The sequence below is a fragment of the Aulonocara stuartgranti genome (assembly GCF_965226115.1).
Source record: "Aulonocara stuartgranti genome assembly, chromosome: 23".
Lineage (NCBI taxonomy): Eukaryota > Metazoa > Chordata > Actinopteri > Cichliformes > Cichlidae > Aulonocara > Aulonocara stuartgranti.
The window spans coordinates 21,109,731-21,127,250 of NC_138958.1; the positions used below are offsets into that span (position 1 = coordinate 21,109,731).

A 17,520-nucleotide genomic window follows, 5' to 3' on the forward strand; every position below is an offset into this window, starting at 1 on the left:
TGACGATAGTCTTTGTATTTTGTGCGTCTCATTTAAAAAATCTTGTAAATGTTTCTCACCAACCTGTCTGAAAAAGCTTAAACATAAGTAAGTAAAGTAAAATTTATTTATATAGCGCTTTTCACAGATAAAAAAAAAAAATCACAAAGTGCTTTACAACACAAGAACATGTTTGTGTAAACTATATAAACTTGTGTCAGAGGGAGAGAGACTAAAACAAAGTGACTGACAGGTAACTGCAGGACCACCTGGTCTTTCCTCCACAGAGGCCCTCTTTGTTTCCCTTCTGTTTGACCCTCTCTGACCCTATTTGACCTGTGACGGAGGGCGGAGCCCACCTTCCTGATTAAGCTGCGACTTTAAAGGAATTCAAGGCCTTGATGAAGCAGTCAGAGAGCGGCGTGCTGCAGGTGCACCGACCACCTGACAACAATGAGGTGAAGCTCTTCAGCTGAGACACCGTCACACACGAATGTGATCTGAGAGGCGCGCACACAACTTAAACATCAGCTGTGAGCAGCTTTCCGTGTGAGGAATCAAAGCCACCGTTTCTCAACTTAAACTTCAGGAATGTGGCCACAGATTCAGCTTCAAACTTTTGAAGCTGAACGAAAGAGACTGAGGTCAACTTTCAAAGCTCAAATGGCAGCCCGGTGTCGAGGCTGCAGATCCACTCATGCTCTCATTATGAGGATGGCCAACTGCCATGACCAGTTGGGGGTGAGGAGAAGAAGATTGGTCAAAGACATGGTGTGGAAGAGAGCCAGAGATTAATAATAACTAATAATTAAATGCTGAGAGGTGTATAAACACATATTGAGTGAAAAAGGTGACTGAAGAAGAAATACTTCACACATCATAGGAATCCCCCAGAAGCCTAGACCTATTACAGCATAATTAAGGGAGGATTCAGGGTCACCTGATCAAACCCTAACTATATGCTTTAGCAAAAAGGAAAGTTTTAAGCCTAATTTAAAAGTAGAGATAGTGTGCGTCTCCTGAATCCAAACTGGAAGCTGGTTCCAAAGAAGAGGGGCCTGAAAACTGAAGGCTCTGCCTCCCATTCTTTTCCCATTCCCCCCACACTTTTAAATACTCTAGGAACAACAAGTAGGCCTGCAATGTGAGAGTGAAGCACTCTATTGGGGTCACACAGTACTATGAAGTCATTAAGATAAGATGAGCCCTGATTATTCAAGACCTTGTGTGTGAGGAGCTTTATGTATGTAAGACATTCTTGCATTTTAACAAATTGCTGTGTGTTATCTGACTTCATGGCTAGAAGTTGGGTGTCATCTGCATAGCAGTGAAAATGTGTGCTATGCCTAAGGGAAGCATGTATAATGTAGAGAACTAACTCAAAGACCACCACAAGTAAAAATGAAGAGCTACATTTGAGCTAAAATTTTCAGAATAAAAGTTAAAACCAAAATAAGTCAAAAAATGCGTATAAACTTGACAAACCAAGGATAGAACTAACAAAACTAAGAATGTTTAAAGCTGAAGGCTAAAAGAAGTAATTCGCAATTAACCCCAGTGAAACACATTAAATTGAACTAATCAAACTAGAACGAAACCAAAAAAAACCCCCCACATATCCAAAAAAATTAAATAAAAAAATCAATAGATGAACAAGAACTCTACCAAAGACAATAAGCCAAAACCAAGTCTGAATCAAAAAAGCATTGTGAAGAACAAAACAAAACAAAGTACTGCTAATGAGCAAGAACGGCACAAAAGAAGTCGTAGTTTGATCCAAAAATCCAAAATATCAGAGTAGAAACACCGACGTGAACTTGGTAAGTCCTTGTCAGTACACCTATAAAACCAACAAAACCAAGACCAAGTTAAAACAGAAAACTGAAACAACTATCATAAATCCTAACCCAATAAACTATGAATGCATTAATTAAACTAAACTAGATCAAATGCTACACACTAAAAAAATGCCCTTAAAAATCAAGATAAGTGAAAATCAAAACCCATTCATGGGTTTATCCCATCCTATCCCATGGGTTTAGTCCAAATGTAAGCGTGACAGAAGTCAGAATCAATGGATGAACCAGAAGTACACCAAAGATGACACGCAAGAATACCTTTAAAAAACATCTTCATGAATCTGACAAGTCCCAGTCAATACACCAATAAAACCAAGACCTGGTCAAAACAGAAAACTGAAATGCATCAGAACGGTAGTAAAACATCCTCATGAGCCATGAAGTCCAAATCCAGGTGAATACGGTGGAGCTGCAGGTCAGTGAGTCATTAAAAAGTCACGCACATTAGTCTGGCCAGAGGTCACAAAAAGCCCCATCTGAAACAAAAGATACTGGTGGGTAGAAGTATCACCATCACCACCAGGAACTTCCACTGGTGCAGCAAACTAAGGGTGAGAATCTCCGAGTGTGTGTGTTGGTGTGGTCCTACCTGGGGGAGCTCGGCCGCAGAGGGCGGTTCCCCCTCATGAATTACGCCAGGCCTCGCTCTGACATGAAGATACTTCACCCGCCCGCCCGGCGTGACAGGCGGTGAGCCAGCGGCCGGCTGAGCACGCTCAGTGCTTAATGGCTAAATTGGGAAGACTGTTACTAATCGCTTATTGAATAATGAAAGTGACACAGCTGATAAAAGATTTCAATACACTGGATTATTTATAATATTTCACTTAAGCCTCTCTGGCTGACTAATGTGGGGGCGAGATGAGGGAGCCGGGAAGCGTCTGATAACGAGTGGCGGTCAGAGGAAGTGATAATAAAACGCTTGCAGAGGGGGAAAAAAGGAGGAGGAGGAGTAAAGCATAAGGAAAACAGAGTGAAGGAGGAATGAAACAGATGAGACAAAACAACGAGGAACAAGATTAGAGGAGAAGATGGAAATGAGGACAAGAACCAGGAGGGGAGACTGAAAACGAAAAAGGAAGCATTGAGGGTGGATGTGAGGAAATAAAGGAAAATAAAGGGATGGAAATGAGCAGAGATGAAGGCAGATGCAGCGTCAATCTGTCACTCAGACAGCCACTTGTCCTGTCAGCTGCTTGATACCTCACTGATGGAGGGACGAACATTACACATCTGCTGCTGCGCCACATCTGTTCAACGAGCTACTGTGTGTGTGTGTGTGTGTGTGTGTGTGTGTGTGTGTGATAAAAGATCTCGATAATTATCACAAAAACATCAATAATGGTGATAAACTGAGGAGGAATTTAGGATGGAATCAGCCAATCAGGATACAGCAGCGGGCGGAGGTCATAGATGTGTGGTGCAGAAACAGAACAGAAAGAAACACACAGGTTGATGTTTAGCAGATCTTTCTAATGTATATATTTAAGTTTAATTTGTGGTTTTTATTCATGAATGAATCCATATTTTATTCTTTTTTTTCCTTTACGCCAGCCACTTTATTAATACTAAGAATTTTCTTCTGCTGTGTTTAGTGTGAAACACTTGATATGACGCTGCTAAACAAATTAATATTGGATCCAGTCTCTCAGCAGAAACGATCAGCAACAACCCATTAAACCACAATGTAAAAGGCTTACTTTAGAGTTTTCTTGCATTCAGTTTCCTTGATCAATAAAGAAGACGTATTATTGTTCTTCTTGTCATGAACATAATACTACAGTATATAATATATATATTAAGCATGGCCCAAGTTTCAGATACTGACGTATACAAAGAAAGTCTGTGAGAAAAGTGGGCTCGTTTCAGAGTAGAATCAAACTCCAAGGCTTAAAAGTAAAGTACAAAAACCTGCAGTTCCTCTAATGTCCACTTGAGGCCGCCTCCAAAAGTGAATCAGTCTCACATTATAAGATGTCCACATGTTCACAGCAGAATTAAGCATGTTTACAGCCTGCTACAAAAATTGTTTGGGGTTCTATGGCTACATTCCTCCTTCACAATAACTGGATGGTGAATTTTTAAAATAATTTACCGGTTTTAATTGTATTAAGGCTTAAAGTTTGAAAGGTGCAATGCCACTTTGACTGACAGGTGTATAGCAACACATGTGGCTACAACTGCTGAACGGTCCCTGAATGGGACTCAAGCTAATTCAGTTGTTCTACAGACTATTATAAACAAAAGAAAAAACAACCCCCCCCCCCCCCACAATAAATCAAAAATCTTTAAACATAATAACAAATTTCAACATCGAATCTAACCCAAGTCCAAACATTCATAAGGAATTGCTCCTCTAACTGTCCAACAATGATCGCCAAATGGCGGATGTCTCCATGCACTTAAATGATGCCAACCTGTCATATAAGCATATATAGAAGCATATACAAAATTTGCCATTAGTTAGTAACCAGGTCTCTAATTGGCTTTTTGTAACTGTCTTTAAGATTTGTTCTGATCAACTTTAGCTTCATCAGGTTATCTGCAGCTGAATTATTACCAAAGACAATGCTTTTCATGTTTAATGTCTGCAGTATTAATATGAAAGCAGGTTTTTCAGCTGTTGTTGGATTCACTAATATGGAGTTACTGCTGTGCATGTACACACTCATTGATCCACAGACTTTACAGAGAAGAGGAAGACCAAACAGGGTGAAGAGATGAAGGGCTGAGAGAATGACAGGATGGAGAGATCCTTTCCTCATTGAGGAGGTCGAAAATCTCAGACAATCACATGACTGCGTTTCCCAGCCTAGGTCCCAAATAATCTACTAATGTCACTATGAACAAAGGTTCAGGGTTTTCTTATACACTCAACAAAAATATAAACGCAACACCTTTGTTACTGCTCCCATTCCCCATGGGATGGACGTAGAGACCTAAAATTCATTCCAGATACACAATATAACCATCCCTCCCAAACAGTGGTCACAAATCAGTCCAAATGTGTGGTAGTGGGCACATCTGCTATATTGAGATAATCCATCCCACCTCACAGGTGTGCCACATCAGGATGCTGATCTGACATCATGAGTAGTGCACAGGTGTACCTCAGACTGCCCACAACAAAAGGCCACCCTGGAATGTGCAGTTTTTTGCGCTATTGGGGGTCTGGGGACCCAGAACCGGTCAGTATCTGGTGTGACCACCATTTGCCTCATGCAGTGCAACACATCGTCGCATGGAGTCTATCAGATTGTCAATTGTGGCCTGTGGAATGTTGGTCCACTCCACTTCAATGGCTGTGCGAGGTTGTTGGATATTCGTGGGAACTGGTACACGCTGTCGTATACGCCGGTCAAGCACATCCCGAACATGCTCAATGGGTGACATGTCCGGTGAGTATGCTGGCCATGCAAGAACTGGGACATTCTCAGCTGCCATCTGCCCTGAACAATGTGAACCATGATTCATCCGTGAAGCGCACACCTCTCCAACGTGCCAGACGCCATCGAATGTGAGCATTTGCCCACACAAGTCTGTTACGGCGACGAGCTGGAGTCAGGTCAAGACCCCGATGAGGACGACGGGCATGCAGTTGAGCGTCCCTGAGACGGTTTCTGACAGTTTGTGCAGAAATTGTTTGGTTGTGCAAACCAATTGTTCCAGCAGCTGTCTGGGTGGCTGGTCTCAGACGATCTTGGAGGTGAACCTGCTGGATGTGGAGGTCCTGGGCTGGTGTGGTTACACGAGGTCTGCGGTTGTGAGGCCGGTTGGATGTGCTGCCATATTCTCTGAAACGCCTGTGGAGACGGCTTATGGTTGAGAAATGAACATTCAATGCACGGGCGACAGATCTGGTTGACATTCCTGCTGTCAGCATGCCAGTTGCACGCTCCCTCATTGCTTGTGGCATCTGTGGCATTTTGCTGTGAGACAAAACTGCACATTCCAGGGTGGCCTTTTGTTGTGGGCAGTCTGAGGTACACCTGTGCACTACTCATGATGTCAGATCAGCATCCTGATGTGGCACACCTGTGAGGTGGGATGGATTATCTCAATATAGCAGATGTGCCCACTACCACACATTTGGACTGATTTGTGACCCCTGTTTGGGAGGGATGGTTATATTGTGTATCTGGAATGAATTTTAGGTCTCTACGTCCATCCCATGGGGAATGGGAGCAGTAACAAAGGTGTTGCGTTTATATTTTTGTTGAGTGTAGCATCAATACACAAACTTTACAAAGATAGTGGGATTTAAGATTTGAAAACTAGAAAATAAAGGTCGGGTCAGTTTTAAAGATGATGTTTTCATTTGTATTTTTTTAAAGAACTAGGCGGGGAAAGTGCGAGGCGAGGGGGAGGGGAGATGGCGTTACCTTCCGCAGTACCAGAGAGGCCGTCGGCTTTGAAGTTACTGGTGCTCTTCTTCCGCCGGTGCTTCTTGCGGTTGGCGTGCGGCGATGGCGGCGGCTCCATCTTTGGACTGGTGGTGCTGGAGATGCTGGGACTGGAGCAGACGGAGTCTCCCAGGCCTGTGTCTGCAAATTTAACCAAATAAAATCACAAATAGAACTCTACACTGTTGCCATACTGCTCACAAGTGATCAATGGGCTTCTCTCACTATAATACTGCAGGATCTTTACCCATCAGTAAAATAACTGTTGCTGTAGACTGATGCCAAATATAACTAAACAGAACTACTTGGGGGGTTTTGCTTTCTAAAGACCAAAGAGCTTTTTGGTGGGTGGAGGATAGGTCGAGGCACCCATCTTTTTCTGCAGTGTCTTAAAAGGGGAAGTTTATGGTTGTGGAGAAAAACATTCAGAGATAATTTGAGATAGTTGTAAGTTTAATACACAAGTGGCCTTTCTTGTTTTATCTGCTGAGAACTTTGGACAGGTTTTAAGCTGGTTCTGGATTAAGTTTTTGACTAGTTTCATTTTGGTTTGACCTCAGCGTTTTTTGGTTTTTTTAAACCTTTAACATCTTCGAGGGCTTGTCACAGTTCTCTAAATTAGTCTCAGGGTCTTGGTTCCTTCATGTTACACCAGACTTATTTCTTACACTTCATAATGGGATTATTGGGACTTTCTTTTAAACTGGTTTAAAACTGCTTTCAAAATAAATTTTCCATTGGGTTAACTTAGGTTTGGGTATGATTTTAAATTTGGTTTGGTACTGGTTTGGAAGAACTTACAAGTTTTCTGATTTCGTTTTTGAGTACCCTAAAAAAGCTTTTGCGGTTGCTATTTTTAATAACTTCTGGGTTAGTTGTGAGCCTAATTTTGGACTCTGGACCTGGCTTTGTAGTTGACTTACAGGTTATGGAGGAATTGCTTCATCAGTGGGATTAAACTGGAGTCTTTTGTCTCTTCCTGTAATTTCACACTGCTGATATTGCGATCAGGATTGTGTGAAGTCCAGGCCATCAGATACAGGACTCCCTGCTCTTCATTCTGACTCTGGCTTCAGCTCTTGATCCTGCTGCACAGTTACCTTTGATACTTCACTAATGACCTTAATATGCATGGTGGCAAAACTCTTTGGCACAGAACAGAAGCTGAGTAAATCTGAGCGCAAAACCTCACACCTCGACTGCTCTATTTTATAAGCAGAACAGTAAATGTATAAATATGTATATATAATATCCGGAATCACCACTGACGGGGTCCAAATGGATTAAAGTAAACTATACTGAATCCCGTTCCGGTCGACATGCAGGCTCAGACCTGTGGGCGAGCGAGGCTATCAGCACAGTGAGTGGAGTCTCTCTCTCTCTGCCCTCCACTCTTCACGCCGGCTGCTGACAGCTGTGACTAGCGGCGGAATAAAATAACATTCAGCTTCCATCAATATCACGGCGCGGCGGCCACACTGACACGGGCGCGGTGTGTATCTGTGTGTGCAGATGGAAACACGTGTGCACACCACACACACACACACACACACAAACGTATCTTGTCGAGCGCTTGCTGGCCGGCGCATCCCCGAACGGCAGACAGCCCCAAGGACGGCCATAACTTATTTTACAATCGTTTAGTCTCAGCTCAAGTGGAAAATGTGACAACTTATCTCTGCTGACAAGATGCCATCCCCGAGCGCGCAATTAACCGCCGTGGATTAACGGCCCTCCCATCTGCAAGCCGCGCTCCATCCACGTCAAACCCCACCACCGCTGCCCCCACCCCCACAACCACCTCATCCTGCTGCACTCTCTCTCAGTCCAAACTCTGATTGTTTTTCTGTGGTGTATTTTCTCTCATCAACAGTTTAAACACCAGCTGCTCAGACCACACAAACCACCACAGAAGAAGAAGCAGCTGGTCCAAAGACTACAAACTTTTCTTTGTTTTATGCTCCAGAAGGTGGCGGCAAAGCACCTGTGAGCCTAATAAACCTCAAAGAAGAAGCAGAAACTGAATTTTTTTCATGAGTTTAATCTTAATTTTAGTATTTATTTATTGCAGAATTTTATTTATTTTTGCATCTTTGCACTGTTTAATACAAATGTTTTAAGCAGTTTTGTAGTTATTATTAACTCTGACAGTTGATCTATGGAGGGCAGACCCCACCTAATAAAATATAAACAGGAGTATTTCGGAAATGATTGAATCTGCAGTATTTCCTCCTATTTATTTAACATGCTCAGTTTATTTACTTCTGTTTTTAATTTCCTTTCTGTATTTTTAAGATGTTATATTACTACTTATCTTTTCATTAGCTTATTTAATATGTAATATCTTTGTTTTTCTCATTTTTTTCTTCTCTATAATTATTTCCTATCATTTTGGCCTCGACACTGCTTGAGAACTGAGTGATGAGTTAACACATGTAAGTCTTGACTACTCGTTTGTCCCAATTATTTTTTTAGATTTCAGATATTGCTGTAAGATCTGTAACATTTCTCAGATCTCTGACAAAAGAATTCATGACTTCATCACCATTTTTAAGGTTAATTAATATCTTACTCTTGCATAAAGTACCTTTTAAGGATCCACAGGGACCTTAAAGGAGTGCCCTTACACCTATAGAAACTGTGTGTTTGTGTTGCCCCTGGGAGCCCATTGAGAGCGTTTCACAGCTTTAAACGTTATTTGAGGAAGGCTGGAGGCCCCAAAGAAGGAGCTGCCACTCAAGCTTAACATCAGGCTCATACACAGCCTGACAGCTGTCAGTCTCAGCTTCCTGCTCTGTGTGTGTGTTTGGTTAATACTTGCGCTTTAAGTCCTACACACCTATACACACACACAGACACACACACCAACATACACACACAGACAGTCCATTAGCTTGACAAACAGTTAAGGCAGTATTAGAGGTCTGGCAGCTGGATCAATGGGAGACAAATGATAGTCCCCCTCGCGTAGCTCCACGCTGGGGCCTTCAGTCCCATCTGTGTAGCTTCTCGTGTGACCTGCGGTTTAACTCAGGATCACATGACTCTGCGTGAGCGTGCCGGTCACTGACCTGTGCTGACTCCAGAGTTGGCGATGACGGTGGCCTCGGTCCACTGATCGGCGCTGGAGACGGAGTACGAGCGCTGGTGCATCCCCTCCGTGCCGCGGCTGTTGAAGGACACCAAGCTGACGCCGCTCGCCATCTGCGACACCGACGAGCTGCTAGTCACCGAGCCTGAAACACAAAGTGGAGACGTCAATGCGGCATATAAGGAAGATTCAGATACCTGCAGTGTTCACTTATCACTCATAACTTCTGTGAGAAAAGCTGCGTTAGCTTCTCTTTAAGAAACCTCCTTCCTAACAGCTCTCTTTCCTCTGATTGGACAATGACAGGAAGCCTGACGATAGCACCATACACTGAATATACAAAGATGGACATAGCTGTCCTTTGGTTTGTGGACTCCATCACTGGAGGAAGGTGAGTTTTTGGATTGAATTTGTCACGCTCCCCTCTACAGGCTGGGAGCAGTAACTACGGGCTCCATGTACAGTTAGCTCGGCATTCTGATCATTTTAACCAGCTGACTGAAGAAAACTGACACTTGAGCATGTTTCTTATGACCAGAGAATCACATTTAAAGCCCGTGCTGCTATTTAAGCTTCAAACGTCCCGAGCGTGGCACAGATCATCTGCAGACCTGCTCTTCCTTCCTTGGCGTGCACGCACACTCTCATTTACTTCACACAGAAACACGAGGGAGCCATAAAAGGCAGCCTCTCACGAGCCGGCTGCTTAAATCAAACCCTCGAGTCGGTGAGAGGCTGTGTGGTCCAGCAGCAGGGTGAGTCACCCCCACCCTCCTCCTCCTCATTCTCTCATTACAGCTCATTTCTTGGTGCTGGCTGAATGGAGCCAGGACTCTGATGGCATTAATATTCATGACAATAATTAGTACATGGAGTACAGCTCACTGAATATTCATGCTATTAGCTCGGGCCTCTTGCACGCGCGCATGTGTGTGTGTGTTTGTGTGTGAGAGAGAGATTTAAGCCTCATAAGCGCTGCTTTTATGTGTGTGTGTGTGTGTGTGTAACACGCAGGATTACGCTCTACCTTTTGTTTTACGACGTCTTCCTTCAGGTGATAAGACACGTTTGCTTCGAGGCTGAACTGCAGATTTTTCCCCTCCTCCTTTCAATCAATCTTTATTGACTCAGAACGAACAAAACAACGCTCGTGTTTATGATGTCAGAGCGAGAGTGGCGATTAGAAGCACAATTAGGAAACAAGTGTGTTGATGACGGGCTAATCGCTGCTGAGTGGAGGCGAGACTTCATGTTCACTCCTTTATGTTTTCATATTTCAGCTCATTTTTATTACATCATTTCAATAACGCTGATTCAGTTTTTCCGTTATTTAACACAACGCTTTTACCTCCAAACACGTTGTTGGTTTCTACGTGTGAATGCTGACAGTTACATTTAAGCCTTTCAAAGACACTTTTAGAAAATAAATGCAAATTTCTTTTTCTTTATGTTAGTTTGTCTCAATAGAAATCTCAGTTTTAATCATTCTCCCAATAACAGTAGGAGAAATGTGAAAACCTATTGTTGTTATGGTATCATTTTACAAGAAATAGAAGATTTGGATGTTTAAAATAAAATGAGACATCTAAAAGCATGAACATGGAGTTTAAACAGGTATCTTACTTAATTACAGTGATTAATAATAATTTCACAAATTAACCATTAAACCTGGATATCCACATGAAAATTGACGTAAAGACTCGTTACTTTAAACTATAACAAATGGACTTCCTGATTGGATGTTTGATAGCAGGAGTGAATATTTTTGAAAACGTAAGTTGCAATAAACTAAATAGAAAACTTTTATTTAGATTTAAATGCATCCTGGTAAATTCCTTATAAGTAATTATGGCTTTTGTTTTGAAAAATTAGATACGTTAGAGCATGCACTTCTAGATGATGAATTCTGATTATTGTAAACGGGTGTTCAGCAGTAAAAAAAAAAAAGTTGAATTTCAGGTAAATCATTGCCGTCCAATCACAGAGGAGGAGGGGTGTGACAAAGATCTCCCTTATACCTATGGCTGAAAGGTTTGAAGGACTGATACAGACGCTCTCAGGTGTCAGTTTGCAGGCCTCACCTGAAGTCTGTCCGAGCTGCAGGCTGCTCATGTCCTTCGTCAGGCCGTTGGTTTTGGGGCTCGGCATGGCGGCGCAGGTGGATACGGCGCGCGGTGGCCTCTTCCCCGGGACCTTCACCGTGGTCCTGAGCAGGTCGATTTCCTTCCCGTGGACGTTCTGCATGTAGTCCTGACAAACAGAAGGCAGCATTCAAACTTTATTGTGTTGAAGTCCCGTAATCTTTAAACCTACATGAATCTCAAACCCATTTTTATTCGTACGAGTATTCAGACATTTTACAACCGTTTAAACCAGAGAAAGCATTTTAAAAATGTAATTACATGCAATCATTGACCAAGCAGGCCCACTGACAGCAAACAAACACATGGGACAACACTTAGAGCACAAAACACAAAGCAAGTAAAATGAAGTGTGCGTGTAAGCGATCTCATCAACACGAGTGGGATTATTTGGGATAATAAACCTCCCAAATCCGTCAAACATACAATGAAAACAAAGCAACACTAATCCCTTAAAGCGGCACTGAAGTGGCCCAACACTCGGACTCTGATTGGCTCTGCCCGTTCGCCAATGTGCCTGAAACAAGAGCGACCACTGTCAGGGTCCTCGGCAGCCCCCCTAGCGAGGAGCCCCCCTCCGGTCCAGACCGGATGGATCAGACAAGAAGTGGTGTTTAATGACGAACGAGAGGTGCTTGTTAAATCCACCCCCACCTCTCTGACGGTGGCAGAGAATCAGTGGTGACCCAAGAGAAGCACGGCACCTTGGGAGGTCGGCCTCCTCTTCAGGATCAAGGTGGTGATGAGAAACAAAGCTTGTGGATTAAAAAGAGAGTCTGATATATATATTTTTAAGACATAGAGAAGGGAAATAAGTGTTGGTTTGGAGAAGAAGGCTATTACAAGTATATATTTTTTTCTATCTGAAGAAAAAATAATTATTTCACATTCTTAACCATTACAAAGAACTATCTAATGGATCCAGATGTTCCATAGCAGGACAATGAGTCGAGAACATCCAGCCAGTGAACCTCTACAAATTTAAAAATGTGTATAAAACCAAGCCCCAACTATAAAACAGGACAAAACAAGTCTAGATCAACCCAAAGCGATTCCCAATCCAAGCTAATAAATGAGTCTAAATGTAGGTCAAAACAGCCACAAAAATGGTTCAAAGCAAACTTTATAAAACCAGTTTAAAATATGTCCAAACCAATCAAGGTCAAAACCAGACAAAAGCAAAGCAATAAAAGCCAAAACAAACTATTTAAAACTAAGATAAAACCAAAGGGAAACACCGAACCTAAAAACACTCCAAAGACGTACCCAAAGCCAAGTACAAAACCAAGTGGGAGTTTGTCTAAATAGTGTCCAAAAACATAACCCAAAATCAGTCCAACGTAACGACTGAAATCCAACCTCAGAGCAGATACCTGATCTAAGCAACATGAAGTTATTTTGATTTACCTGAAAAAAAGAAAAACTGAGCCACAACTTCCTGCATCGCCTCCTTTTCACTATTTATGAATGTCGAAAAATTGTAATAAGCCATAAGACGATAACCTGTTCCAGTGTATTCTGGAAAATACCAAACCCTCTTTCACTTTCCACTTGGATTCCTCACCTAAACTCAACCAAAGCTTGACACCAACTAATAAAGTTTCTTTTTTTTCCCCATTTTTGTCAATGTTGTGTTCATCTCTGACACACTACAGCTTTCATTAGAGCTGCGCTGCTCTATACAGTTGAAGTAATTACTGTTAAATGCAAACTGTTCGTGGCATTATTTCAGAAAGTGTCCTCGGTTTGCTGTTATTGCACAGACTTGGATAATAATGCACACATTTATAACACACGCACACTCTTTCAGTGTTTCCCGCCTCCCTCTGGCAGCTCGGCTGACAAAAGGCCAATTCAAAGCCAAGTGCTCTCGACGGTGTCTTAACAAGCCACTGGAGAGCCCTCGAGCCAGGGGCCCGCTGGGTAAACCCTCCACACCCACACAAATGCGCACACACTCACATACACACCCCTCCGACAGATTGACCGAGGTAATTGAGTCTCCATTTGCATCTGAGAGCTTTCATCATCGGCCCGATCGTCCACACCACGCAGCGGCGTCCAGGACGGATGTGTGTATCGACCAAACAAACCGACAGCAGGTGGTGACGAGTGTGTGTGTGTGTGAGAGAGGACGAGAACATGTTGTCAGCTTATGAACGCGGAAGAAAGAAAGTGTATTTAAGAGTGTGTGTGTGTTTGCGTGCAGTCAGTATAAATGGAAGCATTAACGGCAGCATCAGTGTGAAAAATGCAACATGAACTGAGAGCTGGATACTGCTGACGCCAAAGGAAACATGAATCCATAAAGAGCGAACTACTTCACAACACGATCGATGGGTAAACAGACGACAGCAGATAAAGGAGAAGAAGAAGAAGCTCTGCGATCATACTGAAAATGTGGAGAAAGTGATGAAGGTGCAGAGATGACAGGTACAAAACCTAATTTAATAACAGTTACAAAGACAAGTACAAAGTTGCTCCATAACTAGCCCGAACAGGTCCAAAACCAGGTCAGAACCAAATGCACAACCCAGACTAAACATGTCCAAAACAAAGTCACAAACCAAGCCCAAAACCCAGACTAAACATGTCCAAAATCAGGTCACAAACCAAGTCTAAAAAGTAGGCTGAACAGGTCTAAAACTAGGTCCCAAACAAAATCTAAACATGTCCAAAACCAGGTCAGAAAGAAGTGCAAAGGCTAGCCTAAACACGTCCACGTTGAAACCCATGTATAAAAATCGGTGCAATACCAAGTACAAAGTCAAAAACAAAACCACCTTAAATAAGTTTAAAACTAAGCCTAGGACCTACCTGAACAAGCCCAAAACCAGGTCAGAAACCAGTGTCAAAAAACCTGAAGAGATCTATAATCCATGTTCAAACCTAAAGCCTAAACGAACTTAAACACATTACATAACAGGTTTTTATGGTTTGTGTTATAAATTACATCTGTTGATATGCAAACTGTAAATGTACATTGCTTTTAATGCAAAATTATCTCAATGGACAGAAAACTGTAGTGTCTTCAAGTTATTATCTAAAGACTAAAAACTGAACTTGCATTTAAGATTCACTGAAGTTAGAACTTTCTATTCTAATTCTAATCAATTATTACTTTTACTGCTGGATTTCGTTTTGAACATTTGGATTTGGGATGTTTAAAAATGAATGTTTTAAGACCATCTTGGTTTCTATCTTGTGTTCACTCAGCGTTGGTTAGCTCTTTGCCTTAGTTTCAGGCTTATGAACACAAAAAAAGAAAAGAAAAACTGACTTCTAATCATTCTTTCTTGCACAAGAGTTTCTAAAAAATCTCTGCTCTTAAGTGCTCTTAACAACTCTCACTGCTCAGAGTCACATCGTGACAAGAGGCGATTAATTACTCTCGCCTTTTGTTGGCCTGATCTTCTCCTCTTTAGACTTTTCTTGGCAATTAGGTGGCATCTATTGCCATCCACTTAATTAGCGGCATTAATGTGATTTCTTTGCACATAGTCGGGCAATTAGTGGTGCTGATTGAGTTTCATTCGATTAGCCTCCGCAAACACGTTAATTGACGCCGGAGCTGCAGATGCAAAGCATTCAGGAAAACCTGGCTTTTGGTGCTGGAGGGGGTTTGTGTGTGTTGATGTGTTAAGTGATGAGTTTTAACACTAATTTACTGCATCAGCTGCTCTAATGGCTGATGGACGTGTGCAGTTTGGTGAAGTGTGGATATGTCTGAGCAAATCATTTGTGATTTAATGTTTCTGCAGATAAAACCAATAGTCAATTAGTCAAGAACAGCATAACAATAATCTGCAACTTCTAAAATGCGCTAATCATTGTTCATTTAGGTCATTTTTCAACCTAAAACAAATATTTTCAGGTTCTAAGATGCTTTTTTGTCTGTCGGTGGGTTAAAACAAGAAAATCCAGGCAACATGGAGGGGACCTTTCATGCTTTTCTGATCAGCTTTGCACAAAACAAGCCATCCGTTGTCAAACAAAACAATCTGAATCCTGAAGAGATCAAACATGATGTCCAAGCAACCCTGAATCAGTGAAATGAAGGCTAAAACCAGTTCAAATAAGTCCAAAAAACCATCCAAAACACATAATTACTGAGCAGAGACCAACAAGAATGAAAAGAAAGCGAGCATACTCCTAAATTACAATGTTTCTAAATCAGATGTCTATAGAGTCCTTTACTCATTTTTTCCACAGTATTTTTCACTCCCATCTCTTGTAGTGACCCCAGCACTATCAAGTGGTCAATCAACTGTTTTCCAACCGCTCCATCCACCCCAACCTTATCCTGTCACCTCCAGTGCAGTTCATACATGTATTCCTTTATTGATTCAAAGCAAAAATATCGCCGCTTCATAAGAGATACAGTGGTCCCTCGCTATAACGCGGTTCACCTTTCGCAGCATCGCTGTTTCGTGGATTTTTTTTGTGCAATTTTGCATTTTTTTCCTTTTTTTTTTTTTTTACAGCACATTGTGTCCTGATTGGCTGTAGACCATTGTCAATCAATCTCATGCCGTGTCTCCTGTACAGTACAGAATGCGTCCAGCTGGTCAAATTTCTTCGATCACTAGTAGTGTGACTCTGAAGTGCTGTACTGTATGTTTGTAAGTTTTCCCCCAACAAACACAATCATGTTGACAAAACGTTTTGCACCATCAAAAGCAACCGTGGGTGGTTTCATTCTATAATACTGAACTTATTATTCTACGAAGGTTTGAACTTTGAGTGTTTAAATAAGAGAGAAAAGTGTGAAAATATTCGTGCCTGACTGAGAAAAGTGTATAAAGTGTGTAGTGAGGAGTTTTGTAGCCTTAACACATGTATAATAATTGTAAAATAAACTTGGCTACTTCGCGGATTTCACCTTGCGCGGGCTATTTTTAGAACGTAACTCCCGCAATAAACGAGGGACCACTGTAAACAGTATTTTTAAAAAATAATCAATAAATTTAATTTATGTTTAGTTTAGAATTTGCGATTTTTAGCTTCTAAATATGTGAAATTGGCTTCCTTTCTTTGTTATTTAAAACAGTTTCAGAAAATTCTTCCAGTTTTCGACTGATGAACAGATTAATTAAACCACTTTAAAACGCAATCTTGAACTGAAGAATGCCCACATGGAAAATACGATGTAATTAAAGAAAATTATGAATACATTTTCACAACAAGTAAGAAAGAAAACAAAGTAACCGTATTAACACTATTACACACTGAAATGCTTTTTGTGTTCATTTTTATGATCAAATTTGTGATTTTGTAAAGCATCTTTTTGCACAAAACAACTGTATGTCTACATTTTAACATAAAAGAAAAAGAAGTCAAAATAAAACAAATTGATATGCACTCGTGGCCAAAATTCTTTGAAAACAAAAAAAAAAAGACAAAAAAACGTTAATTACACAACAAAAATGTGGCAAAAACCTATCAGAGGCAATACATCTAATCTGACTTCAGACTGAGCAAGAGGACAGAGAGAAAACGAGCAGCAGACAGAGTGAAAGACACAAAAAAGTGTGTGTGTGTGTGTGTGTGTGTGTGTGTGTGAGTGAGATAATAAAGCAGCGTCGGGGGCAGGATATTGTGCCAACAGGGCAGAGAGCTGGGGCAATTAGCAGAGACATTACAGATGATATTCACATCATCAGCGCCGACGTGGGCAAACAGATGACGAGTCCTAATTAATACACAAGCCATCAACACACACACACACACACACACACACACACACACACACACACACACACACACACACACACACACACACTCGCAGGGGAGAGATGAAGAGCAGCAGATAGATGGAGGTCAGTGCAGGCTGGCAGAGCGCTGCAGTCTAATAAGCATTCACAGTGGCTGTATGTGTTTGTGCAATTGTGTATGTGTCTTACGTGTAGGCTCGGGTGATAGGTGAGCAGACCGTTGTCACACAGCGTCACGTACTTCTTCTTCCACTCCTTGTTGAGGGATTTACCGCTCCTCTTCAGCAGCATGCCCTGCAGAAAACACACAGATAAACACACTGTCAGCACACG

At 41.8% G+C, this 17,520-nt stretch overlaps 1 protein-coding gene across 8 annotated transcripts in view; it reads right to left on the reverse strand.

Annotated features, from left to right (window-relative positions):
* The window catches only part of agap1 (ArfGAP with GTPase domain, ankyrin repeat and PH domain 1), a 188,034-nt gene that overhangs the window by 38,544 nt on the left and 131,970 nt on the right, over positions 1–17,520 (reverse strand). For 5 of the 8 annotated variants that reach the window (XM_082524688.1, XM_082524689.1, XM_082524686.1 and 2 more), the window contains 4 exons: positions 17,377–17,481; positions 11,414–11,582; positions 9,313–9,477; positions 6,221–6,382 (listed from right to left, as the gene is read on the reverse strand). In XM_082524688.1, coding sequence (XP_082380814.1) covers positions 6,221–6,382; positions 9,313–9,477; positions 11,414–11,582; positions 17,377–17,481 — 601 coding nt within the window. Of the gene's footprint in view, positions 1–5,437; positions 5,642–6,220; positions 6,383–9,312; positions 9,478–11,413; positions 11,583–17,376; positions 17,482–17,520 lie in introns of those variants that run through there. The other 3 variants (XM_082524685.1, XM_082524683.1, XM_082524687.1) reach the window with 2 other exon arrangements.